The sequence below is a fragment of the Aythya fuligula genome, chromosome 2, assembly GCF_009819795.1.
Source record: "Aythya fuligula isolate bAytFul2 chromosome 2, bAytFul2.pri, whole genome shotgun sequence".
Taxonomy (NCBI): Eukaryota; Metazoa; Chordata; class Aves; order Anseriformes; family Anatidae; genus Aythya; species Aythya fuligula.
In genome coordinates this window covers 42,747,204-42,774,945 of record NC_045560.1, presented here as the reverse complement: position 1 = coordinate 42,774,945, position 27,742 = coordinate 42,747,204, and the positions used below count along the sequence as shown (strand labels likewise).

General features: G+C 37.8%; 1 protein-coding gene across 9 annotated transcripts in view; it reads right to left on the bottom strand.

The window, feature by feature from the left end:
- Positions 1 to 27,742, bottom strand: part of RBMS3 (RNA binding motif single stranded interacting protein 3) — a 694,738-nt gene that overhangs the window by 116,292 nt on the left and 550,704 nt on the right. For all 9 annotated transcript variants that reach the window (XM_032183106.1, XM_032183102.1, XM_032183101.1 and 6 more), the window contains one exon: positions 21,387 to 21,466. In XM_032183106.1, the coding sequence (XP_032038997.1) occupies positions 21,387 to 21,466 (80 nt within the window). The remainder of the gene's footprint in view (positions 1 to 21,386; positions 21,467 to 27,742) is intronic.

Genomic DNA, 27,742 nt, shown 5'->3' with positions numbered 1-27,742 from the left:
TAGGATATCAGTTTTTTAAAGGTTCTCTGCCTTTTCCACCACCCTTGCTGATATTTAGGACTGTACATTTTAAGGATCTGAAATATTCCATACTTGTGTTTATGCCCAGATGAAACCTGAACTCTTAAAAAAAACATGGCCCCACATTTTCACTGAGCATCAGCAGCAGTCCAATCTATTAAAAGTCCTCTGCCATTGACTACAAAATACCTAAAGGAAGAGGAAATCATTCAAAGTCATGTCAAATTTTCAACTTGAAGCACTGACTTCCTTTGCTCCAGCTTTGTATATATCTAAAACGTAATTTCTTTACATAGTATGAACAAGATCTTCAGGGATTTAGTGAAAGAAGCACGTTTACATTTTTTACTCTCTTTGCCAACCTTCTCCTTTAAACATATAACCAGGTCTAAAGGATGATTAAATAGGTAATGGAATGAGGCATAATATGACATCTTACTGAAAGATAGGAGGGCAAACACAAGTATTTAAACCTTTCTTCTAGCTCATGATAGATTAAGCAAGCAGCATTATGTAGAAAAGTCCTCATGTTACTTTAAATATCCTGTGCATCTTCCATAAAGCTTTTGTGTAAAATCCTTCCCTGCATATATAGAAATGAATCATATCACATTATAGCTGGCTATGCATTCTTCCCTGAGCATGCTATGTTTTAAATTGCAAAATCCATTTTTATTTTCTTTTTCATTTGTCACCTCACCACTGGAAGGAAGGTTTCCTGGAGCGTATTCCATTGCATGTCTGACAATATCTAGCCTGCCTTCAATACATTAGTATAAAAAATTGAGGATAAATGATTACATTTACATGAGGTCAATGAACAAGCACAGGAGACAGAGAGCCTACAGGATTCATTGTATCTTCTGCTACAAACCTCTCAGGGACTTCTTCATGTGAATACAGATGAACAAAATAAGCAGTTAAGGGGGAAATAATTCATTCTTAGTGCTAATTTTCAGATAATTTCATGAATATTTGGGTAAATAAGCCTGATATGAATATGTCCTCTTTGTTATCTGCCTTCTCACAATACAGCAACATGCTGCACATTGTTAGCCTCTCTGTCCTCACTGTAAGCCAGTCACTTGTAGATGAGGCTCTGATGGATTTTATCTCTGAGGCATTCTCCTGTTTAATTCAGAATTACTACTCATTCCAATCAATGTATACGTTCTCAACATGCTAATGCAGTAAAACATTACAAGTGGTCAGTACAAGCACAGTATAATTCTTTATTCTTTTCATGCACATATGTGAGATATTTGTGCATGAAAAAATAATATAATACTTGTAAAAGGTGTATAAAGCAGAAAGGATCAGCATCCTCTGCAGGGCTAAAACACTCTTCAGGATACTAAGGGAGAATCTGTAAATATTTAACATTGCTACAAGCAAAGGGATTAACAGAGTAGAGTTCTTTGATCAATACTTGCAGCATCGTGTGTATTTCCAATGAGCATGAACAGCAAAATGTTATTTATTGACTAAAGTATGCTACACATCACTGAAGTTTAATATGAGGGGACATAAAATTCTCTCTTGATCAGGACTAAGCCACTGACTTGACCTTAGCCTAATCAACCATTTCTTGCACTGCAGTAGCACTTGATGGTTCCCAGCCTCATTTTTCTGGGAGCTTTCCAAATCATTGACAAATCCAGTCTCTGACATCAAGAGATTAAAGTATTAGATAATCTAAGATGAAATTAAATAAAGGTGGTGCAACAGAACAAATGGAAGTATAAGCAGTGAGAAAGGAAAAACCATGAAAACACTCCGTTCATAGACTGACTAGGTTTTCAATTAGTACTACTGAATAAGAACCATTTTTGTTTTATTTTTCTAACCTACAGAAATAGTAAGAAAGAGCTTTGGTAGCTTTTGTCCCAGTTTCATTTTAGGCATGTCCCATAAGGGACAGGAAAGGGGATCACGGCAGCCAGAGAGAAGTTAGCGCTTATTGCATCAAACCAGGAACCACCCCACCAGGCCAATGCCCAGTCTCACCTAGGTGATGCTCTGCATCCAATACATAAAAAGAAAGTTCAAGAAAGCAAATTGTAGACATCTGTGAAATAAACAGCCTGTAAGAAAATATTATTTGCCTTGTCATTCTGAGTCTCTTAAGATATATTGCAGGATTCTCATTCATTAATCTTATTGGAATACATATTAAATTACCTGGCATTGCTTGAGAAAAAATCAACCTATGAACACAACTTTGCTCTTTTAAATTTCACATTCTTCCAGTAGCTGAAGTAAGTGGTGTGGTTCCCACTTCTCACGCAAAACCCTGCTGCTCATGCAGGGTCTACAAAGGAAAAGCACAAACGAGGAATTCCATATCAAAGGCATTCCTACTGCTAGTACCTCTCAAAGACAAATCGTTGCAGTGAGCTTCAAATCTCTGTCCTTTCTGGTGTTGTGATATGTAGCATTTCTGATATTTATAAGAAAGCTTGGACTAAATATTACACCGCATAAAATACCCAGATAATACAAGTGCATTACTAAAAAGCCCAGCAACCTGCACTTGTAACAAGGATAATGCAGGCAACAGAATTAGCATCCATGCAAACACTTTTTCTTTGAATGCTGAACATGCATAAATTCATTCCAGGACAGTCTGCACCTGAAAAGTGTGCTCACCCACTGCAGAAGAGACCAACCTCTCACCAAAGTTCAAGGAGAGCAACTTTCATTGCAAGCAAGCCCAGCTGCATCCAGACTCACAACCTCCCATGGCTGAGCTCGTTTCCCACAGTTCATAACCTACATTTGATAGTGCAGCATAATGCTGAATTCAAGCCTACTTTGCCTATTTGGAAGTAGGTAATCTGAATAAAATGAAATAACTTTTGCTCAGAAGGGAACTCTCTCATTTTTCCCCTCACAGCTGCATTTTCTGTTACTCAATTTCAAGGAAGCCAAAGTGACTGAGCACACCTGACCTAATCATTTAAAGGGCTCATATACGGCCTTCAATTTCTTCCTTGGGGACTCATGCTGTATCATATCTAGGAAGCAAAGAGGAATTTCCCATGTAAATTCTGAATAAACTTTTCCAGAAAGTGTATTTCAACTCCCATTTCTACCAAGGAAAAGGGTTAGTCGGGAAGACAATCTCTACGTATTTTGTGTTTTAATTTTGTATATAGTCTACTTCCCATGAAGTTGCTAAGAGATACTTGTCAAAAACTGTATGTGAAACTCCAAGGAAACTAGGTAAACACAACCATATACCCCTGTAAATAAAGTGTCATGCATTCCTCAAGAATAATCCTTGAAACTAATTCTTTAAATTGTAACATGTTACGCTTTTCCTTTCAAATATTGACTTCCCCTTTCCTCTCAAAGCATTTTGAAGTTTTTTCTGTAGTTACAACTTTTTTCTTACAATTCACCAAGAGTTATCATAACAGTATATGAGTGCTTTTAACAACGCTTTATCACTACTTTAACCAGAAATCACACGTAACCCTGAACACCAATGATGGCCTTCAGAGAACAAATTTCAGTTGAGTCACTGAAATAAGGTGTCACCAACTTTCAAAGCCAACTCAAGCCAGCCTGACTTGAACCCTTCCCAGCACTGTAGCCAACCTGTGAGAACTCCTTTACGGCATCTGAGCAAACGATAGATATTCTCTTGGCCAACTGAAGCACAGAATACACTGTGTGCATATATTACGCTAAGTGAGTAAAAGATGATGAAGGGAAGAAGACCACCTTTTCTCCTTTATAATGCCAACTTTATATGTAAATGTGTGTAAGGAATTTTAATGAGAGGTACACTTTAAACGTATTAAAATAAATTATGCAGGAAAGCAGCAGGAGAGCAACAGATGTACAGATTCAAGGGTGACATGCTTAGTTTCACTTGATGAATGTTTGTTTTGTTGTTTTGAAAAATTAATGTAATGAAATATTTAAAGTGAACAAGAAACTTTAAAATTGACTTGGGGGATGGATTACTTCCTTACAAGGACAGGGTTTTATTACAGAAAATATGCTGCCAGCATTTGAATCAGGACTCTATGAACAACCATTACGTTACTCCTGAAAGTAGTTTCAATTAGGGATGTCTTACAGACAGTGTGTTTCCAAACCACAGTATAACACCTCTTGTGGACCATGAAGCCAAAGAACAAAGTCTTCACAGCAAAATTATAGGGCAGTGTTTCTAAGCAAAAAGGTGGTGATGAGATAATTTTCAAAAGCTTCTGAAGGCTGACAGTTGCCCTACGGCCCACAAAATTCAGGATCATGGCTTTTACCTAACAGTGACAGTAATAATTCCAGAAACAGCACTGACATTTAATTATCTTTCTTTCGGGTACTTTGCCAAAGAAAGGAGGTAGAAAATGATGAGAATCCCTTCAAATTGTACTTCTGTTCTCTAAAGCATCTGTTTTCTTTTCTACACCCTGATCTTCTGTTTTTTTTTGATCAGGGTGTAGAAAACCCTATGTCTTTGAAAACTACCTTCCAGGTATTTAAAATTTGGGCATCCAAACCAAAAGGAGATCTGAAAACCAGGCAACAGGTTCTCAGCCTAGGCTCTGCAGCTTTCATCACCAAGAGCTGTAAGGGAGTCAAATGCTCGATTCCCCTCTGCAGCCTGTACTGCATATAGAGAAAAAGTAAGTATTAACCCTCTGATTGCTCAGCCTGGGGTCAAATCTCAGAATTATAAATAAGAGTGAGGTTGTAATGCCCAACGGAAAGTGACTGTGAATGAAGCAACAAACAGGAATTATTAACCTTGCCCTCAGCACCTCAGGGAATCAGAAAATTCTTATTATTTTCAAAGAGTAAGAATGTTCCTGAGAGTATCCAACCTCTCCTCCATGTGAAAATTGTTCATGAAGCAAGGAAAGAAGAACAGAGGAGGTTACAGTGACATAACTTGCATGCCGAGCCTTTGAAATGATAGCCTCGTGAGAAAGAACATGAATCAGAAGGATGCTTTGATTTTTGCCTTTTTTTTTTCTTCTTCTTAAAACAAAACAAAACAAAAAAACCCTCCCATTGTCCAGTACTTTGCTCTTTACCATTTAGAATGGCTGGTAGCCAAGAAATGCAAACTAACCATGTATGAGTGATGCAGCTGCAAGGTTGTTTTGCAAAAACAAAAGAACTTCTTGTGGCCTAGAAATGTTCCCCAACTCTAATCCATCTAAGAACAGATCACTACCCAAAACAGCAACAGCAAAGAAAACCATTCCGGCTAAAAAAAAATAAATAAATCTAAATTGCATAATACATGGAAGTTGCATTATTTTTATAACAATTTAACTTCAAGAATTATATGTGTATCTGATAGACACCGCTCCCCTCCCAGTATCTTGATTTCCTATACACAGGATCCACAAGCAGAACACATTTTCATGGTGGACTTTACCAAAGTATATTTTAGTTTCATGAAAATTCAATTAAACAACAGAGTGCAATTATCTGTTTACTGGCAAACAGGCAGTCCACATTAGTTCAGCTCTGCTTTGCTGAACTGTGTTCAACTGCTCAAAGCATTCAACTGTTTCATTACGAGATTTCATCAGACACCCCTGGCTCCAGCACCACAGCACAGAAAATGGGATGCACAATGCCTGCCATTCTCCATAGTTTGGCTGCTGTTGCTTAAAAGCCGCCCCTGCTCTCCACGGAAATGGTTTACAAGTATTTCAAAGGTTAGCTTAGCCTCATATATGTATGGTTTATATTAGCCGTGTCTTATCTAGGCTGCTCCCCATCTCACTTGAGTCATTATGCCTAAAAATCAACAGTGATGGTATTTTATACTATATTAACCACACATAGCCTTACATCCTGGTGTAACTTCCCACCAGTGTGCACAAAGCCAGCCTGTCCCTGCATGGCCGAGCTGGCATCCACATGCTGATGGCACACAGTACATCTGATTTAATTCCCATTTAAATGTGAAATTCCCGATGGAGCCAGAAAAAGCCTTGATCCTGGGAGATGTTTCAAGTGAGCTGACCCCCTTCTTGATGCAGGCTGATCTCAGATCTGAAATGTCATGCACAATTACCCTAAAGTCCTTGACTCTGAATCTCCAGCTCCCAGCATTATGCAGGCTCTCTTTTTCCCCCTGACAACTTTCAAGGCTTGATCTGAGGAAACGACAAGGTTTGTCTTTCAGAAGCACTCACTAAAATGAGAGCCATGACTTAACACAGAAAAAAAAATATTAAAAAAATACTTTTTACAAATTAAGCAGCAGAATGAAGACTATTGGGAACAAAGAGTAATAATGCCTCGCAATGCAGGCAATCAGAAGATTTCCAGATCATTTTTTATTCAATCTATGGTGTGGGACCTCTCTAATTAGGACAAAAGCTCCATCTTAAGCATGCAGAGACCGATGTTATGCTTGGTTTGTATATTACACCAGTGTGTATATATATAGAAGGCTTCTATTGTGGTTCACTATTAAAATTGTCTATTAAAGTTGTTATAAATCGCTTGTGTTGAGATTTTGCTGTATCACTCTTCTAAAGCACAATCCCATGTAATGTCAGATATCATTAAACAGGTAAATCAGGTATTAAAAAATTGAACCCTTCTCACATGGAGTATCTGAAGGAGCCTGGTAAGGGAGTATTGGACTCTGACAATGTCTCAGAAGGAAGGAAAAACTGTTTTCTGTGGGCTGTTAAAACTATAGCTCTTCTAGTCTAGAACACAGAAACTACAGACTTGCCCCTGTTTTATTTTCATGCAATGACAAAACTAATAATCATAACAAAGACCACAGAGCAGATCAGAACCTTCTCTCAACTGAGCAGCAATAGCCATGGGAAAGCAGCTATGATGCTGTACAATGTCTGCTCCCCGGCATCATCTGTCTGTTAGCTCACCAGCCCAAAGATATTCTCAGCACACTGTCATCTCACTGCACATGGAAATGAGTAAACAATTTAAAGGCAAATAGGAAAAAAAAAAAAAAAGGCATTAGGAAAAAAAAAATAAAAGAGGGGAAGTCTTTAACCAGGAAATTAAAACCAGGATCTAACAAAAGCCTTAAGCATGTTTCTAATTTTGGCAAAGGAGGAGACTCAGCATCTTAAAGGCTGTCTTTTTGTCTGGAGTAGTGCTTTGAGATTTCCAAACAGGCAACAACTAGTAAAAAAATTTAAACACACAGAAAAAGAGAATGAAATTGAAGAGAAAATAGCAAAAGAAAAACATATCAGGATGTCAAATGCAAAGGAATGTGCTGAGAATTGGCTGTTTTCAAGACTGATGCAACTTTTAAAAGCTAGCACGGAAGAGGAGGAACTGTTTTAAGTTGATAGATGCTTTGGAGTTCTGAACAAGAGAAAACAGGAAATACCTAAGGAATTGTTATTTTGGTTTTGGCAGATATTAGGGACAGACCTTTAAAGTGCCACAAGAGCAAAAGGATATCCTCTTTGAAGGGAACATGAGTACTTTTCTAAGAGCTAAGCTCAATTGCTGAAGCCCGTAAAAAAGGATTGATGTGTGTGAATGTTAACATTCATGGCTCAATTCTCTATCCAGCTCAGCTGAGATCTAATTCCAAGAGACAGGTATTTCAGCACAAAAGCACATGTCAACAAATTAAAAGCAGTATCCAGATGGAAGATGCAGGCAGCGATTCTCTCAAAAATCAGCACACAATAGGAAAATATCAGGAAAGTTAATTCCTTAAAAACGATTACCTAGAAAAACAGATTCATAATCTCTACAACAAAAATAAAACCCACCAAAACAAACACAATCTGACTTCAGGAGTTAATGAGCTTGAACTAAGATATAGGATTAAAAATCAGACTTCTTTGAGATCTGCTAGTGTAAAAATATACAGAAGAGCTATGCACTAATTATTTTTATTATTTTTAGTACTCCAAACTTGCCATTTGATACCAAGCAAATGTTCCCATCTTTGGCCTCACTGTCCCTATTGTAAAGAATGGCCAAAGACTACTTATTATATTGCCGTGTGAGTTAATTCATTTGTGAGATGCTCAAGTACTAGAGACACTAAAGGAAATGGAAATAGATAAGAATATTGAACAAAACCCCCACCGCCATCACCAGCAGCAACAACAAAAAGTCCAAAGTAATCAAAGTATAAAAAGAACAGAACTGCTTTTAATGCAACTGGACATTGATATACCACTATAAATTTGGTGATTCAGAGGAGTTTTTAGCTTGTTCAGACAAGTGAGATAAATTGATTTTGATCTATCCAGAATGATGAACTTTTATTTGTCTTTAAGAGAAAGATTCAAAGCCATTCTTTAAAACCTCAGCAGATGTTCTGCTCTTTCACATAGCTGCTCTTTGAAAGCAAGGCTCACACTGCTGTCCAGGACAAAAATCAAGCATGTTCTTAAAAATTTAGGAAGGGGAATTTAAGAATGTGCTGAAAAATCTTTCTGAACCAAGGTCATTGATGACTTTTCAGGAAAAAAAAGAGTTATACATATAATACACATAATCATATGAAAATCAGCGTGGATGAAAAATAGGACTGTCAACAATCCTGGCATGACAGGTGGGACCAGAACTTAAATCTTCCCAGGTAGCCTGTATCTAAATCTACAGAAATCAACAATGCAAGGCATATCAAGGAACATCCAGTCAACATCTTTCACATGTATCAGAGCTCAAAAAGCCCAAGCAAAACAGACAACGCAAGATGAGTAGCTGTCATACAGATTTAGCTCCAATGATACTAACTTGTTATCAAAAGAGGTTATCAGACAACAGAAGGTTTCTCCTGTCTAATCTGTCACAGCATAAAACATTAAGCAATTCTGACTGCACTGGGAAAGAGACAGCAAAAGATCCTCTCTAGGTCCAAGCCACCAGCACCCAGTCGAGCCCAGTGTGGAGGAGTCCGTGCCATCAGCAGGCAAACCCTTCCTTTGGGAGTGGGTAAATGACAAGCTGCAGACGGTGTCTGATCTAGTGCTGCAGGCACAGGACATGCAGATGCAGGACTGTATTTACAAGATGTTCAGTGCAGCTGAGGCTGCTCAAAACCCGTGGAGGAAATTTTTGAAATGTTGGCATAAAAGAGGTGGTGACAGCAAGGCAACGCTAGCTGCGGGGAAGACACACTGCACCAAACCTGCCGGGAGCTGGGAAGAGCAAGAAACAACCATTTTTGTAACCAAGATACTCTCTCTAAGATGCTCAGCAACAAGGAAAGCGAGATGCAGTCAGCTGTTTTTCCAGTAGCTGCTTGTGCAGGTTAAACCTGATGTTAGTCTTTCTCTGTCACATCTGCCTTGGATGGTGTACGTAAAACGTTGATGGACCCATAGCTGAAATCTGTCAGCAGTGTGGGATAACTGAGTTATTCTGATTTCTTGACTGCAGTGTGTAAGTTCTGACAGCCACTTTTAATTTTAGTAAATGTGCTCATACTGGCTAAAGCCTTTCACAGTGCTTCCTCAGGGCTCCCTTAGAGTCTTCAGATTGAGACTGAACTGCTGAGGATTCATTGTGTCCCTAGAAAAAGGGCTAGATGACGACATTTTGCACAGCAGTTGCTGCTTGTCTTTACCTGTATCACCTCTTCTGCAGAACGTTAAAAACATGACAATAAAGATAATTAAGTTTGTGGGTTTTATTAGGAGATGTGCAGCAACCAGGCAGAAAAGGTTTTCATGTTCGCTGCTAGGTACAGGACCCGATGCATGAGAAACGGTAATGAGACACCAAATTAGCCATTGATTCAGCTCTGCCAGCGGTGGCTGAAAACCATTATGTGGTGACTGCTCTGTTTTGGGGGTCTGTTTGAAGTACGTTGGTGGTCCTCATGTACTTCCTAGGAGACAAACATCTGCTGAACAAAACCCACTATCAAAATCAATATATTTAGCATCTTTTTCAAATGCTCAATTTAAAGGAAGGGTGGATCTTTTTCCTCATCCTGAGAGCTGATCTTTCTTGTGTGACAAATAGAAGCTTTCAGCTTCCAAATTGTTTTTATGGGATAAAGAAAGAGTTTTATTTCCCAGGTCTGACAGTCTGGCTCAATGTATTCATTTTCATACAGTTGGTAATGTTAACTTTAATAGTCGATAGTTTCAACTATGCCTAAAAAAATTCAAAACCTAAGTACCCGTGCAGTTTAATGGGACTGAGGTACCTCTCACTCAAATAACTTTAACAATGTCCATGGTGTTAGATTAGGAACAGATACTGGAGGAGTAGCATGGAGCCCACTTACTAAACATGCCTCCTGTCCATCACTGCTCTCACATTCAGAAGGACTTTTCTGGAACCAAAGACCATGCAAAATACTAAGGACAGGAGAATTCAGAGTCAGTCCTCCTGTTGCACTCATTTTTAAGGGTGATGAACATTATTTATTTATTTATTTTGTTTTGCCAAAACCAGCAAGCGAATTGGTAAATGAGCAACATCTTGAGGAAAATAAAACAAAATAAACCTTTGAAATTGAACTTCAGACACGCTCCAGCATCTTCAAAAATTTCCATCTTGAACTGTTACTGTCCCATCTACATTTTCTATTTTTGTAGCACTGAATCTAAATCCCCGTTTGGGTGAAATGGCTGTAACACTATACTGAAACCAGTCACCTAGGTCACAAGATATACAAAAGGTCAATATTTGGTTGAAATTATGGGCAGGCAAAATATGTCCTTATATAAATATCTCCACCAATATCTCACAAAAAGTGCATTTAGGATACCTAATGACTATTCTTTATGTTCATTATATGTGGTATGCTGAAACATAGATAGCACTTATATGGAAAAGAAAAAGCTGCCTAGACTAAACCTGCATCCATCACACAACACCTGTTGGAACCTAAGGAATTGGGAAGTTTATTGGTGCTGCCTCTCACATGTAGGGAGAATAATCTCTGCTGTTACAGAATCCAACCCAATTTTCCCTGGTTTATATCAGAGCCACCAGCCCTCAGGGCTAGTCTGAAATAAGATAAATTGGAGGTGAGAATAACCAATGACATCAACTCCTGCATCAGTGAAAGACAGACTCTCACAATATATTTACTCCTATGCTAGCAGGGTTCTTTTGAAAATCCCAAATGCTGGGGCTTTCATTACACTGTAATGTAAAACTCAGTTGATGGAGAATTGCCTGAGGGAGAGCACACTGGAAAGCAGACACTCATGGTGCTTCTATACTGGGTGAGCTTGGAGGTGGTAATTTGGACAAGGACAGACAGTAGGCTGCTGGGTCACATTTTCTTAACTTGAATAGATACAAAACATTCTTTAAAACTTTACGAATAACTGTTATGAACTATAAAACTTTATGTTCAATTACAAAGTTTAGATATTTACATAAAGAGAGAAAGAAAAAAGAAAAAAGCCAGTGAAAAATTAAGACTCAGAATCAGTCAATTCAGTGTAATCAGTAAATTAATTGCAGAAGAGGCTGACTGTATTCAGTAAGGTAATAGCGTAAGTAAAGAGCCACGCACAAAAACTGCAATATTTTCTGCTAATAGTTGGGGTGGGGGGGAATTCCTGTTATTTTTAAGAGAAAAGTCTTACAAGGAATAAAGCTGGCAAAATTTGGCTTGGAAAGTATTTTCTCATACAGTATCAATGCAATAGTAAAATTAAATTACTCTTTTCCTCCCTCCTCTCTCATTTGTTGGTTTCTTTTTAATTTGCTGAATAGTAGCAATTCTGGAAATACTATACATAATCAAGGGATTATATATGGAGTGGTGGTGGAAATGGTACATACAAAATGCTGTTTTAATGAGCTTTAAGAAAAAGGATAAATGTAGAATCAGTCAACCAGCACCTTTCCCCTCCCTCTTGAAGTTTCCTACGTTGTAGAAGGTAAATTGCAGGCACATCATAGACACTAAAGCAGTCATAGTAAAATGAAGGCTCTTTCGCCCCTCTTTCAAGTTCCTCTGATTGAACCTGGGAAAGGCCTTTCTATGATGTTGTGATCAAACACTGCCATTCAAACAAGAAAGACTAACAGAAATAGCCAAGAAATGGGGCTTGTTCAGCTGCTAAAGACTGCTGACCATCATAATGACATTGTTGTTGGGACAAAAAAAAAATCCAATAAAATGTTAGACTCCTGCTTTCCCAGTGCTTTTATGATGAATTGGTTTTCTCTGTTGTGCAGTACTATTTTAGGAGGGAAAAAGGGAGAGATGGTCTTCAACTATGCAAGAGGCTCCTGGTATTCAAAACATATGGAAACTACTGTTGTGATACTGCTCATCTTATTTTGTCTAAATGAATCAAAAAGGGAAAGCTTTTTACACACTACTTCACAGATGTCATGCCCCTTCATGCTCTCAGGGTAGAAGCCAGTTATCAATGCTCCTCTGGCAGCAAAGGAAAGGCTTATGTTTTGAAGGATGCAGGATGCAGAGTGTTTCTACTTGTATACTGTTGAGCTTCAGTTTAGCTGGAATTTACACAGCAAAGGCTCAGGCTGAAACCTTGACTGAAACTTCTCCATACTTTAAATTTCAAAACGTTTAATGTGAAGTGAAAGCTATTGGAAAAGCGTGAGTGAAGGGAGGAGGAGGAGGAAAGAAAGAAATTTTTCTATAAAGGGAAATCATTCCCCTTGGTAATAAATAAATAAATAAAAAGAACATTTAAACCACTTGCTAGATATTATTGAGCATAACACACCATTAGCTCAAGAGGTTAGTCTGTGCTCAGCTAGATTGATGCCCTGCTCAAGTTAGCTTTTTAAACGAGTTTTAAACTAGTTGGCTCAGGTGTGACAATGCTATACTGCAGCAGGAGGGCCTGCAAAGCAGATGTATTCCATCATTTAAAGTATCCTGAAGGGACTAATAAAGTAATGCAGGAGGGGAAAAAGCAGGAGGAGTTATGCCAACGGGAAGAAACAGGAGGAGTTGTGCTGCTGCTGGCCAGAGTTGATGCAAATGCAGAATTCCTCCCTGAAATCTGAATCATGTACAAATGACTTTACAATGTTCCACATTGTTTCATGCTCTGATTTGCATGTTTTTATTTGTTTGTTTTGCCTTGTTTTAAATTGCCAGCCCTTTAGACCTAAACAATCTGAAATTCAAGCTGTGAATCTTTCTGGCTCATAAATTTCACCTGCTCTAACACCTGCACAACTCGTCTGTCTGGTCTTGGATTTCACAAGAGCATCCAAGGAACAGCACTGTCTCTGGACCAGAAACTTGTCGGCATTTCTGCTGCTGACGTATGAGCATGACAGAACTCAGTGCACCTGCTCTCAGCTGCGTTGGTTCCACAGCAGTAACATATAGAAGGGTCTGCTTTGTTCATCAGCAGATACATCTGTCTTTGCATATAAATGGAACAGATTTGCTGAATTAGAAGATTTACATAGTCACTCTTCAAAGCAAAAACTCACTTTGAGGTAAAAAGAAAAATGTATATATTAAAATGACTTCAGATAAACTGTGACACAGTTCATTACCACTAGATATTACAAATAACAAGAGAATGCAACTCTCCATTTATGTTGCAGACTTCTGGAAATATTAGGAAAGATATGACAAGTGATACTGTGACAGAAAAAAAAAAGGAATGATTTTTTCTCATTTATATACCATATTGTTCTCTAACTTCAGTCTTACAAAACAACCCAAAGATCTTAATCCAAACTGCAGTAATGCTGTTTTGTACATCACAACCTGAATTTCTGCAATACCACAGACAAACTGATCTTACACATTTTTTGCCACGTCCAGTTACAAAATAATAGTAATGATTTTATAAATTATTATTATTATTGTTGTTATTGTTATTGCTATTATTATAATAATAAAAAAGAAAGGATTTCTCATTAATTATACAGCCAGATTACAAAAGTCAACATTTCATACTAAGGTTATTTAAAATACTAAACCATATGGTTCTTTTCCTCAGAACTTACAGACAAGTACCAGCATAAATAAAACACACAAAAAACAACAAAAATGTACCATGTCAGATTTTCTGAGACCTTCCCCATCAACAACATCTTTACATATTTCTGGAAAATCAAGCCCTAGACAAAGTTGGCACTAAGTCTTTTCTCACACAAATTCCCTGAAGAATACAAACTATGTGATTTGGCACTGATGCACACCTCCTAATGTCCAAAATACAAATTAAACCGACTCATGTTCATCCAAGAAATAAGTGCTTACCTGCTATTCAGGTGGTTGTTGGGTAGACATCTAATTCTGTATCATGCTAACCAAAGGGAGTCATGCTTGAGCTAAATTGAACTAAGATGTAGTACTGAGCAGATAGGTGATTTTTTTCTTTTTTTTTTTTTTTCCTAAACAGTATCCCTTTGTCTTTAAAGAATACAAAATCTTCAAATTATAAGAAATTTAAGAGATTTGAATGGATCTTTGCAGCAAGACATGGAAATAAGTGATATTAAACCAGAACCATTTACCTGAATGTCAGCTCAGCAAAAAACAACTGGTTATTTAAACATAACTCTGGGAAAATGAAAAAAAAATTAAAGGAGCTAAAGATGGAAAAACCTCTGTTGTTCAGTGATCAGAAATGGCATACTTCACATTTGAAATTCTCAAGAATGTGGCATGAAGCAACACAACTATTCACTGACTTTTAAATTCTGTCTTTGAAATGAAGGAGATGGTTCAAGAAACACTCAATTTCAGTTGAAGTCATAAAATATTGCACATCTATGGCTGAAGAGTCAATTCAAATGGGATTAAGGACAAGCCCTACTTGGCTGAGCTCTAGAGAGAGGGCAAGGCCAAGAGCCTCTGCTGGCATTGCATGACAGTCACAGCTCTAAATGGGAGAACAAAAAATGAAGCACTGGTGAGGCTGGCCATACCACACATACCTGCACAAGCCACAGGACAAAGCCACAGAGACCTAACTAGGGAAGCGCTGTCTAAACAGATGGTTTTCTGTTTTCTACTAATTCTGCACCCATCCTATAGTTTCCTGGGAGAAAGTCCATCTTTATGACCATCTCCTACAAAGTCTATGTGATTTTAACTCTTATACAACGTCTGAGCAATCAAACTGTATTTCCCCAGAATCACACTGTTCTCCATATGCCACAGGGCACCTCCTAACATTCAACACAACTTGGGCAAGGGGTCCACAGAGCCCATTCTGCACCGAGCAGTTTCCCATAGAAACCTGAGCTGGGGACTGCTGCCTGCACACCGCTGAGGACATGGGGAGCACCTGGGTTGAAAAGCAGAATGAGTTACAGTGATCTTGTGGTCATCACCAGGACTCGGAGAGGACAATAACAGAAGTTATTAAAGACTTAAACAGTCACAGATGAAGACTGTTTATTTATTATCAACTGACAGAAATCAAAAGGATGTTTATAGGGTTTGAGATGTAAAAGAGATTTCAGCTAACAATGAGCTGAGCACGTGCACTTACAGAGCAGAGAAAGTGAAAGATAACAGCAATTCCATAAAAAATGACAGCCAGGAATTGGAGACAGGATAAAGAAACAGAAAATTTGTTTAACAGTTATTTTACAGAAGTCTTTACAAGGATCATATTTCTGATACAGTAGGGAAGGATTTATTTACTGAACTCAGCAGATAACAATGAAAATATTTACAAAACTGAATTCTTAGAAGGTAGATAATGTAACGGATCCAGATAACATTAATATCATATATGTTAAAGGAAATGAAGATACAAATGAGGGAAATAAATTTTATTTTTCTGAACATAGATCTTTTCTGAGGATAACAATGTAGATAATCCTCTTTTTAAACCAGCTCCACAGAGTATTACCAGTATGAAACTCAGCAGAATGCAGTTTATTCAAAGTTCTCTGTAGCACACAGTTGTTTTAAGCTAACTATAAACCAGTATCTAGTTTCTACCTTTGTCTCTTGTTCTGTCACGTCTAAAATGTCAAATACATATCAATATATGCACAGAGAGATAGAAAGACACGGATATTTATGGTAATGCATTACTTACCTTGATAAAGTGATGAAAAGTCCCCAGTAAAACAGTTTTAGAATAGTTTTTCAGTGGTTATTCATATAAATCAAGAGACGTAAATGACCAAAAAGTTAAAGAAGCAAATTAAGACAAAAGGGCTAAGAAGTTATCAAATAACACTTTTTAAGTTCATTCATTCAAAAAAAAAAATTACAGCGTCAATAATGACAAACAATATATCAGTTGTTCACCCAATAAGAAGACAAATAGCTTAAAATTTTGCTTTTATCCATTGCACAATTAACCCTCAACTGGATTATTTTTTAGTTCTAGTATTTACTCTTGGTCATGATCTCCTAGAAAACACATTGCTCTTAAATATGTAACTCCATGTTCTAAGTCTGCCTCTCTGAGGCAAAGATTAAACATTTGAATTTACTCTTTGACTTTAGAGAATCCAGGAGATGACCCTAGAGAAATACTGAAACTAATGAGAGAGGTAGAAAATACCTGTTCCTTCTGGTGAAACAAGTCCACAGCAATGTAGTGCTTTGGCCCTACTGAAGAAAAAAATGCATGACCAATAATGATATTTATTTACAGAAGGATCTTGCTACCTGAGGTATTTGCAAATACATCTGTATTGTTGAAAATAATTTCTTTCTATTTAAGAGTTGCTGCTCTAGTAATAGTCCCATAATGCCACAGTCACTTGTTACCAGTAGGGTACTTAACCTCCACGAAAATATACAACCTACACAAAAATACATAACACTTCCCACCTCTTTCTGTTTATCACGTATTTATAACCTAGCAGAAAAAGTAGTAGTAAAAGCCACACAGAGCCACTCTGAAAGAGGAATATTCTTGAGTATACACTGTATTCATGTGTCTCACTTCCTTGAAATTTTTGCTGAGATAGGAATTGGCCAAATGGCCTCTGACAATCAAAAGTATTTACAAAGCAAATGAAATTTAGGAAGTACTATAATTACTAGAAAATGCTGTGAGGGAGCATAATGGATGTATCAGCAGAGGATAATTACCACAACTGATGCATGTTCCTGTGAAATTCCAGAGAGGAAAGTAAGAACTTGTTAAGCTGTTGAATTTATTCAAAAAGAGTTTTTTTTTTTTGTTTTGTTTTTTTGTTTTTTTTTTTTTTAAGACATCCAGGTATAGTGGGAGCTGAACAGTTCAAAAACTATGAGAAATCTGTACTCAATGCTTGCCCATACAAAGAGAAATTAGGTTGTTACTGATGAAAAAATAGGCATTTTTACTTCAATTCAGTCATTGAAAAATATGATAGATTAGCAAGATTTCATATCAAAGTCCCCCTATTCACCAACAAAAAGAGATGCAGCATTGGAAGGCCAAGGGCAAGCTACCTTCATCATTAATAGTGTTCTTCACATCTTGATTAAGATGTAGAGTGCTATAGTCTGATGTATTCATCTGCTGACTTCTCTTTCAGAGGGGCAATAAAGGGCCTAAACAATTAGTTTCAAGTGGGGCTCTACTCTCTATTAAAAAAAAAAAAAAAAAAGAGGCCTAGTAGGCCCTGGTCAATTTACCTCAGAGAAGCTCTGCTAATAAAGAAAAAAAGAAAGAACAAACAGAAAAAAAGATATATAATCAACCAAAGCTACTCAGACTATTTATGAATTTCACATGGAATCTGCTGAGTACTGATGTTTTGCAGATTTCTCAAGACAAATGCTCTTTCTCTGTCTGGGAGTAATGGAAAGATATTAACTAATTATTTATGGGACAACCAATTAGCTTGCGCTATATATCTAAGACTGAACATCATGAAATGCCTATTAGTTGAGCAAGCAGGACAGTGGAGCAATTCCCTTCCGAATGGAGTGAAGCCAAGCAGTTGAACAGAGAAGCACCCTTAGTGAGAATAATTCACTAATACGGATGTAATACTGCTCAGTTTACCTAGACATTGCACATCTGATTAGCAAACCGTTTAGAGTGCCAGAAAATAACCCTTGCACTGTCACTGTCTTGAAGCAGAGCAGCCTGGATCTGCAACTGCTCAGCTCTACAGTTTTTGCCATACAAAACAGACAACAGACGGTAGCTGAAGTTAGAAAGTCAACAAGGAATGATACCATTTTGTCTTGTGCAGGGACAGAATACAGAGCCCTCAGAGTGCCCTGTGTGTCCTCCTTTTCTTGCAGAAGCAACACGGTTTTACTCTTTCCTGATATATTGTTAGTCAAGGCCAGCACAGATGTGTGACTCCTGGCTCTGCTCAAATGCTCACGTACGTAACAGTTACTCTCCTCTGGAGAGTAAAAAAGCAAGCAAACAAACCAACCAACCAATAAATTTACATTTAGTTGGAAGGAAACAGTAGTTGAGAAAGTACTTGGTATTCAAAACAAATGTCTAACATAGACCTGTAAGAGGATATAATACAGGTCCATAGGTTTTTCATTGTGAAAGGCAGAGCTGCTGTGGTGCCCAGTCTTTCTGACAGGCTGCTCAGCATCACATGAAGGTTACTCCAGTCCTTTTTTGATTGTGACTTGACAACCAGGCACAACCACCCCATGACATACAAACATTTTACCCTACAGTAAATGCACACACACATATATATCCCACTGTCTCACCAGCATCACATCTCAGGGAACACAACTGGGAAAGGCAGCGGGGATGGAAGCTAGCTGCCAAAACAGTTTGTCTGCTCCATAACCTCACTGCCTCAGGGAGCAGGGTAAAACAAACGGCCTGCAGCCAGGTCGATTTCTTTTCTTATGGGCCTCATCCAACCTGTTACGAGATAGCAAGCCTTAACCAAAATGTGAGAGCTTAGGTGAGGTATGTGGACAAAAAATTAAGACCCTTGCATTTCAGTGGTAGGCCTGAAAGAAATCCATCTGAATATCCACAATCAATTCAATTTAACCCTAAAAGGATTGATTAGTTTTCTCTCACTGTAAGATCATGTCTTGAGCAGTAGAGGTTAATAACAGATTGCATTGCATACTTCTACTAATGTTCTCTGGTTCCTCATTTTTTAACCGAAATCCATAAAGAGGTCATGGCAATAACTAAAGATGATTTTCTTTCTATGCCAATTATTGAGATGCTGGGAGGATAATTTTCAGACTCTGAGTGTGATTTTCCAGGAGACTCAATTCTCTTTCCTTCTCCATGCTGGAAGATAAGCAACTGCCAGGAGGGGGATAAAGCAAGATGCTTCTATCCTTTGCTGAAATGTTTGAATACAGGTGCATAACACAGAAGTATAAACTAAACAGAAGCTCTATGGGAAACTACATTAAGAAGAAGAAAATAGAACTGACTGCTTTTTGCAGTGGTCAAAGGTAAATAATATGAGTGGCCAGTATCAATTCAATCGACCCAGCTACTCAAGTGATCATGTTCATTCTCTGGCTTCTGAAGAAGAAGGTAAATTAATATGAGAAATCTTTTAAATATAGATCTGAAGAGTGCCTTAATCTAATAACGAGGTGCAAATATTATCTTTTATGTGGATCAAATACACTATGACAATTTGTAATTTTCTGTGTTTGGAGCTACAAAATCTGTCCTCCAAAAACTGAGGACGAAATGGGATAGATACCTAGTGCACAGTTGAGTGAGCTCAGTTACTGGTTTGCCCCATGCTGCATTATACTTTACCTGCATCTAAATGGCACTCAGGTAAATGAACACTTAAAATAGTCACTTCCCAGGTCATCCTTGCAACTAAATACCGTGTGAGCACAGCAATCAAGAGAAAAACATATCAGAGAAACTTATAACCATTAAAATCAAATTTCACTGTATCTCTTGGAATGTGAATAAGTACTCTGTCTTATCAAGACTCCTATTTTGATGTCCTACATCACTTTTGTTGAACACCCAGCATATTCCTGACTGAAAGATCATTTAAAAAAAAAGTAAAAATAAAACATAATAAAGTAAAATAAAATAAAATAATTGCTTTCAACTTCTAGCTTTCACTCTTTATCATGTAGTTCTTTTTGTTTCTGGCACTGTAAAAATATTCTGCTTTATTTCTGGCTCACAGTATCTGTCCTCTCTAACACAACTGGGAATGTGACCATGGAGCATGCAGGATTCTAATGATGAAGCTGCTCTTCCCAAATCCTTGCTATTCACACTCTTTCCATTGGGTGTTGCTATGATATTAAACAGATTACTGTTGTGACCTAATGTATGCACACAGAAAAAGCATGCCAACGGTTTAAGGTCTCCTCCACCTGTGCTGCTTTACTCTTTGTTCTATGCAGCCTGAGTCTGTTGCACTTCACACAAATAACATACATTAGCTGGTATTAAGAAAATCTGTCAGTGACTTCTTTTGAAAAAGAGGGCCATAAAATTGAGTCTTCCAGCTTGCACTAAAAGTTTTATACTCTTTCATGAAGGTGATTTGACTAAAATTTATATGTACATTGCAGCATAAAATTACTGTACACAGTAGTTGTGCAGATGGCTCTCTTTTAATTAGAGAATTTAGTGCATCTTCTGCATAAAGAACCAGACAAGGAATAAGAAGGAATTTAATGAAAGTAACCAAAAAAGGAAATAGTATAATGAAAATTAAAAAAAAAAAAAAAAAAAGTAGAGAATTACTTAGGACATAGTTCGTGCAACGATTTTATGCTCATTTAATGCTAGGAACTCCAAGTAGCTCTTTAAACAATTTGAGGGAGAAGTCTTCACAGATCTGTGGCCTCAGGGAGGTCCTGTCACGCCGTAAGATTCAGGCACCTGATCACTAAACTTTGCACAGCTGATGACCATAAACATGACAGCTGAAGATTTCAAAAACAAGATACAGGCTAGGACTGTGTTTTTGACATGGCAGGGACATACCACACATATTTGATGGATATCATCAGAAAATGTCAGGGTTTCATTAAGCCATTGCAAGTACAAATGGTATAAAATCACTTCATATTTGAAATATCCTCAGTTAGTATTAAAAGCTGCTGCTGTTGATACTAATAACTGTAAAGAACAGAAAGCTACAACAACGTGAAATTCTGGCCATTTTATAACCTATTATATAGACCAGTTGCTGGTCTAGTTATATTCCTAGGCTGTTAGAAAAGCACTGGCATTTACCTGTGTGTTCTTTGCTCAAATTGGAAAAAGTCACACACAATATGCACATTAAAAAAGGGAGAAACAGCAAGACAATATGATTTTTATGTGTACTTAAATTTACAACCGTCAGACATAAATGTTTGAATAATACAAACTTGGGCAGAGAAGAAATTGTTATGGGTCTAAAATGATTGGCTTCAACCAGGCAAACCGTATGCCCTCTCAGCAACCAGTGATGTGAGTCCCTCTCAACACACACTCCAGCATTTCTGTATTCTAAACTCTTCGGTAAATTTTAAATATCATAACGATGGCTACACTTACCTGGTAGACCAGGTGGGGTTTTCAGATATTTGCCATTAAAATGTTGAATTACTACTTCACATTTTTCTGTAGACTCCATTCTGGAAAAGAGAAGAGGGTGGGATGAGGGTAGAGGCAATATGTGTTACTAAACTGTTACGAAAGTGCTCAGTCAGCAAAAACAAAAAGGAATAGAGAAGGAAAAAAAAAAAAAAAAAAAGGACAAGCACAGATGCTTAGAGAAATCTTCAAAGCTGTTCTTGCTGACTTCTGCAGAGAAACTGGTTGAGCTCGTTACAGTACAGCGTGGCTTGCAAAGAGGACCTGCCACCCTCAAAGCATGCAGCTGTGTTCCCGGCTGTGTGCGAGCTGCTGCAGTGTCAGTGAGCAGCTCCCTCCTGGCTCCAGGGTTTCTCCCCGAACAAGGACGTTCTTTATGCTCTCATCTGCTGCCTGGAATAGCATAATAATCTAGAATTGTTTCTAGATTCCTCATGTACCCATAACAACTTCAAATGGCATGAAAAAAATACAGGATTTGGAGAAGAACCCAGAGGATTAAGTAACATTAATTATTATTATTTAATTATTAGAGATATCAATGTTGGAAAAAAAAACAAACGTGCGAAGATGGACAGTAGGGCAAAACTAAACATAAGCAGTATGTATGTCTATTACAAAAAGCCAAATTCTGTTTGAAGATGGTAATTCGCATGTAATCTTGGCCGGTTCATCTTTTATGACCTGAAGATAACTTTCAGCATTGAGTCATTAGAGCACTAACAGTGAACTAGTACATACATTATTGAGCAAACAGTCAAAGAGCACAAAGTTACTGGTCAAATCCTAACCATGGCTATATCTCACATCAGGGAATTCGCAGTTTGTTCAGGTCTTAAAAACTGACTGCATGCCACAGTGGTTCACTGGCTCTGCTACAGACTGGGTATAAAAATGTCTGAAGAGAGGAAAGAGAGAAATAGAAAATTATAAGCTAGAAAAAAAATACTCTTTTTATTTTTTTTCTTACTAAAAAGATGTTTAAAAGCTAGGTTCGATATTCCTCCAATGCATTACTTCTTACCTCCAGGTACTCCCTGCAAAGTAACACCACTGACAAATATTCCTTACTTCTCCCTGATCGAGATTTTTAAAAAAATAAATTTATCTGCCATTCTTCCTATCACATGCTTTTGGGGAAAAGTAATATGCCTAACTCACAGGTTACGGTCTCAACAGAGCGTTTAGAGCAGTGGTTTGTCTGCCAGGGTAAGAGGGACCAAAATGACCACTACCCCCAACACCCTCTCTGAAAAACCCTGATCAACACTCCAACCAAAGTCTTCTGTCAGTTTATTTCAGCTGAAATCATTAAAAATTGTCGCTTCTGGGATCTATCTCTGTTTTCCCTGCATATCGTGTGGGCTGGGCTGTTTCTACAGGCGCGCAGACAGCAACTTAGATTGTTCACTTTGGCTTCATTCAGATTTAACTAAGCGAATGTCTGCCTTTAGAGACTCTTGTCTCGGGAAGAATACATGCAATAAAAGTCTGTTTTCTGTAGCTGCAGGCGCTTAGTGTCAAACCATGTTATGTTGCACCACACAGCAGTGACAATTTCATTTTAATACATGGGGCACATTTTAACAAGCCAAAGCAGTCCCTGCGAAGAATGCAATATATAAGCTGCCAAGTGAAAGAGACTCAGTGCACTTTGTGCATTTTATGTGGGAAGAGAATAAAAGTGAAACCCACAGTGTTCTGGGATAAAAAGGCCATCACTCGAAAAGCAGCCTGAAAAAGAAGGCGCACATTTTCTTCTCAAGTTTCACAATTAACGGCTCTCAAATACCATTGCTAGCTATCTGTAATCTGGCACACGCTTCACTTGAAACCGACACTAGCATTACCGACTCAGTTTGAAAAGGCAGCACAGCACACAAAGCTGCCGATACGTGCTCCCTTCAGATGCGTTGCTGAGTAACAACTGCATCCATCCCCTGTCTCTGCCACCTGAGTCCCCGTGTGCCTTCCTTCTGCAGTGGGTCCGCTGGGGGTAGACCTCCCCTCCGGCTGCACCCGGACAAAATATGTTTTTCTCATGAGTTTATTCCCATTGTATGGGACAGAAAGGTTTTAAAATGTTAAATGGCTGAGCCTGCTATTTAAGAACGCTAACAGCAATACAACATGTTAAAAGCTGGGCTCCAGGGGACGGGTTTTCTAATGTCAGCAGAACACAGGTAAACTCGGGGGAAGAGCACTCTTCAATCCATTTTTCAGTGATTTTTTTTTTTTATTATTTCACAATTGATGGAACAAAAAGTGGCAAATTACATTCTGGGAGATAGGTAAAGATATTAGATGCTTCCAAAATTTCTGTTGAAAGGTACAACTATTCAGCTCCTGCTGGAAAGGTGAGGACGTCAGCTTTACATGGTAATAAAAATCTGCTTCTGATCAGATCATTCACAATGCATTACTTTCAAACTCTTCAACAGTATGCTTTTGGTGTTGATCCAAAGAGAATCTTAGACAATAATTCATGTTCAGATACACCTTGGAGATACAATATAACTGAGCACTATTTTGAGTCTAGAAATGCATTGCAGAAAAAAAAAATAACCAAAGCCATAGGCAAGATTTTTCTGATATTTTTAAATGTAATGATAACTACCAACCCCCCCAAAAATAAGATAAATGTGAAAATTTATTTCCAGTTGTGTCTATGCACGAAACTAAAAGTAACTAGACTGACTATATTCCATCCCACTGGAAACGGAGTTCATTTAAAAAATCTGAAGACTGTTATTATCATTTTTCTAGACATAGCTTACAAAATTTATGATGATTCAGTAAGACTAGTAAGACAACAATGACAAAAAAAAATATGATTAATGTTAGGCAAATAGAAACAAAAACATCTGAGGTTCACCTCTTGTTGTTAAATACTTTTAAAGATAATTTTTAAAATGTGTATTATTCTCTCCAAAGACTCTAGTGGTTCCAAAGTAGTTATTATGTGTTGTTATAAGTACTAGGTAACCTTCACCATGGGAAAAAAAAAAAAAAAAGAAAGAAAAATTCTAAAAATTAAGCTCTTATACATGTATGTTATAAAGACAGGCAGTGTCAAGAAACAACATAATAAAATTTATACACAAAGAATAACATGATGATTACATAATTATTATATGTGAAACATTCAGTACCATGTAATTACCAGTTAGTAGTAAAATGTGGGTTTGGTTTACATATACCCTATAGTCTCTTTGCTTAATAATAATAATGTAAACGAGAAACAGGCCTGTATTTTTTATATTGCAAGCAAACATTTAAAGATTAAAGATTATTACTACCACACTTAGGTTATGATCAACATACAAATATTATTATTTTATTAATAAAATCAGGAATAATGCTTCTTCACTATTTAAGGCATTTTGCAAAGATTATAGTAGGAAGGTAGTTCCAGTATTTTGCAGTGAAGTCTGAAGAACTGAGGCCACAGCTAGAATACACAGTGGAGAACTCAATTTCTTTAGACTATTAAAAAAAAATAAATGACTAGAGGGGCAGCCTGACAGAGGTGCGTAAGTATCTTTGTGGGTACTAAGTAGTTCTTTAATCTGGTTGAGAAAGTTGCGACAAGAATCAGATAAATGTAGAAGAGAAATCAGGCAGAAATATTTAACTACAGGGAAGATGACCCACTGGCATACATACTTAAAAAAGAGGTGGCTTTTTCTTATTTTTTCATCTTTATCTTCAAATCGCTTCTGAAAGTTGTATTTTAGTAAAAGACAAGTATTATCTCAACATTAGGTAACCAGGACTACATCAACCGTCCGTGATATAAAAGAGCTCAGAGAAAATTATATGGTCTTAACAGTCTAAAGTTACAAAATAGCTTTGATTAGTATGAGGCTTCTTAGCACCCAGTCCTCCTAATAGCATACTTGTCATTCTTCTACAGTGCTATGTTCAATAACTTCTTGAATTTATTTTGCTGATTTAATTCCAGGCATCCTAAAAGTCTGATATGGCCACAACCTGAGATTTTCTTTTCCCCTGTAACTGATTCAGGTGTCTTATGTCCCCAGCTTGTCGCTTACCGGTAAGCGATTGCTTCTAGATGCTTGCACTTTGGGGTTTAAAACTGTTTTGTGATGAAAAATAATGTTCCCCTTGTCAGTTACAGTGTAGGAAAAGATAATCATTTTGACAAGATGTCCTCATTGCTCATAAATAATGTCTTTTCTAAGCGTGTCTTGCTTGTGTATTTTTCACGTTCATTCCTGTTTGCATGAACAACGGGAGGTTGTCTGCTATCATGGATGGATATACGAGATCTGCAGAAAGCACCTCAGCGAGGACAGGTTACAATCTCCGAGGGTTTGGGCCATCCTGTAGCATTTGTTGTACCCAGGGGACCTTTCTGAGCTGCCTGAACCAGTTTCCCCGGACAGAGCTATGGCGCTTCCACTACACAGAGAAACCTGCTTATTTCAGAAGGAATCTGATGTAACTAAATGACACCTATTTTATCCTGGAAAAAAAATCCTGGAAGACATGCAGCTTCCTTTGAGGAAAAGAATACACAAATTAAAGGCTTGGCTCTTTCATTTTGCTTGAGTGGAAACTGGAACCAATCCATTTCTACTGAAATCCACGTGAAAATGCTATATATAGAATTAATGACCCCATGAGGGCTCAAATCCTTGTTTCCCATTTTCTGTCACTCTCTTTCAGTTGCTGAGTCAAATTTAGTCTTTGGAAACAACATTTAAGACATATAAAGTGCAGATAAGCAGGAGATAAGTTTAATAAAAAACATGTCCAGGCGGGGAAATGCATCCCACTGGAAGCTCCACCAAGAGCATAAGGTAGGGAAAAAGACAAGGATAGAGCCTAAACTCCAAACACCGCAAGATGGATAGATGCCCCATTATAGACCCCCCTGCACTTTCTCAAAGGGACACAAGCATTTCCTCAACATTTCCTTTTGCTCTGAGATGATAGGGACAACTAATTGAGAATCTCTTGACTTGGGTCTTTCCGTGGGAATGGCATCGTAACCAGCTTTTATGACCGTTTATGTTGGACAAATTTTCTCACATTACTGGAAAAAGAATAGTATGAACACACAGCCATTTCCACCTAGACCCCGGCTGATTTATGCTACTGTCTTTGTAGTCTCAGGTTAAGCATTATACTGGTGCCCGCCAGCAGTGCAATACTTGACTGTCTGACTGTCAGCATTTCCATCATAAATTTCTGTTTTCAGAGGCTTATGACTTTGTTGTAAAACGTCGCTTGGGGGGTGAATCTTGCAAGGTCGTTTTAAGTTACAAGACAGTAAACAAAATAAAAAAGTTAGTGGTTTCTAATTCTTTCTTTGCACTTTAGCTTTAAAAGGACCTATAAAATGCTCACTCCACTGTTCAGTTGACTGTGGTACATGTAAGTATGGTATTATTAATATCGCTATCTCTGTAGGGGCGATACTTAAATAATACTTGAATGGCATTTTACTGGGCGGCTCTAAACCCTAATTTTTATTTCATTGATTCAGTGGTACCAGTAAGTCCCTCCCCAAGGTATATCCCATTGTTTCCCTGTCCCCTTCTCTGTGTCCCAAAGAGTTCTCTTCACAGTACCTAGGGCTTAGGTAATGAAAATTGCTAAGCCATATTACCTTATGGCTCCTAACCTTCTTTGTTCCTCCTCCTTCACCTTTAAGGGCTTCATGCGTGTTTTCATGTTATGGCTACCCACTGATATTTGTTTTGGGATCCTGCCTAACCTGTCCCACTCTGGAATTTGCATCTCCCTGGAAGTGCAGCCTCAAGCCTGGCAATAATCTCAGGGATGCACTAGGTTTACCAAAATTTGATCTGGGTTGCAATACCAGATGGAAATCTGAAGATTTTGGAGACACATTCTCATTCTACAGAAGTTTCCAGCACTCTGTAGTGCTGCTGTGAACCCCTTCCAGGGAGGCTTTTCAATGAAAATTTATCACTGCAGGCATTGGAATATTATACAGATATCACACACAGTCTTTGGGGCATGTTTGGGATTTCCAGTTTCATCTGAGATATCCAATTATAAAGCAATTTCCTGGGGAAGATGTAGGATTTGACAGATCATTCTTCTGACTGAAAGTAGGAATGATCCTCATCATATCTGAGCCTGCACTACTGTCCCAGATGATGGATTTGTTCAAGTTAAATTTATAGCACCTTTTATAACACCTTTTCAACTGCCTTCAATTAAACCCTTGAATAAGAAAGAACAAAGCATTTCCCTTCTTCACAAATGCATCCTTAAACTACCTGGATGTTCCCTATCCCCTGGTGCTGCTGACACTTCTC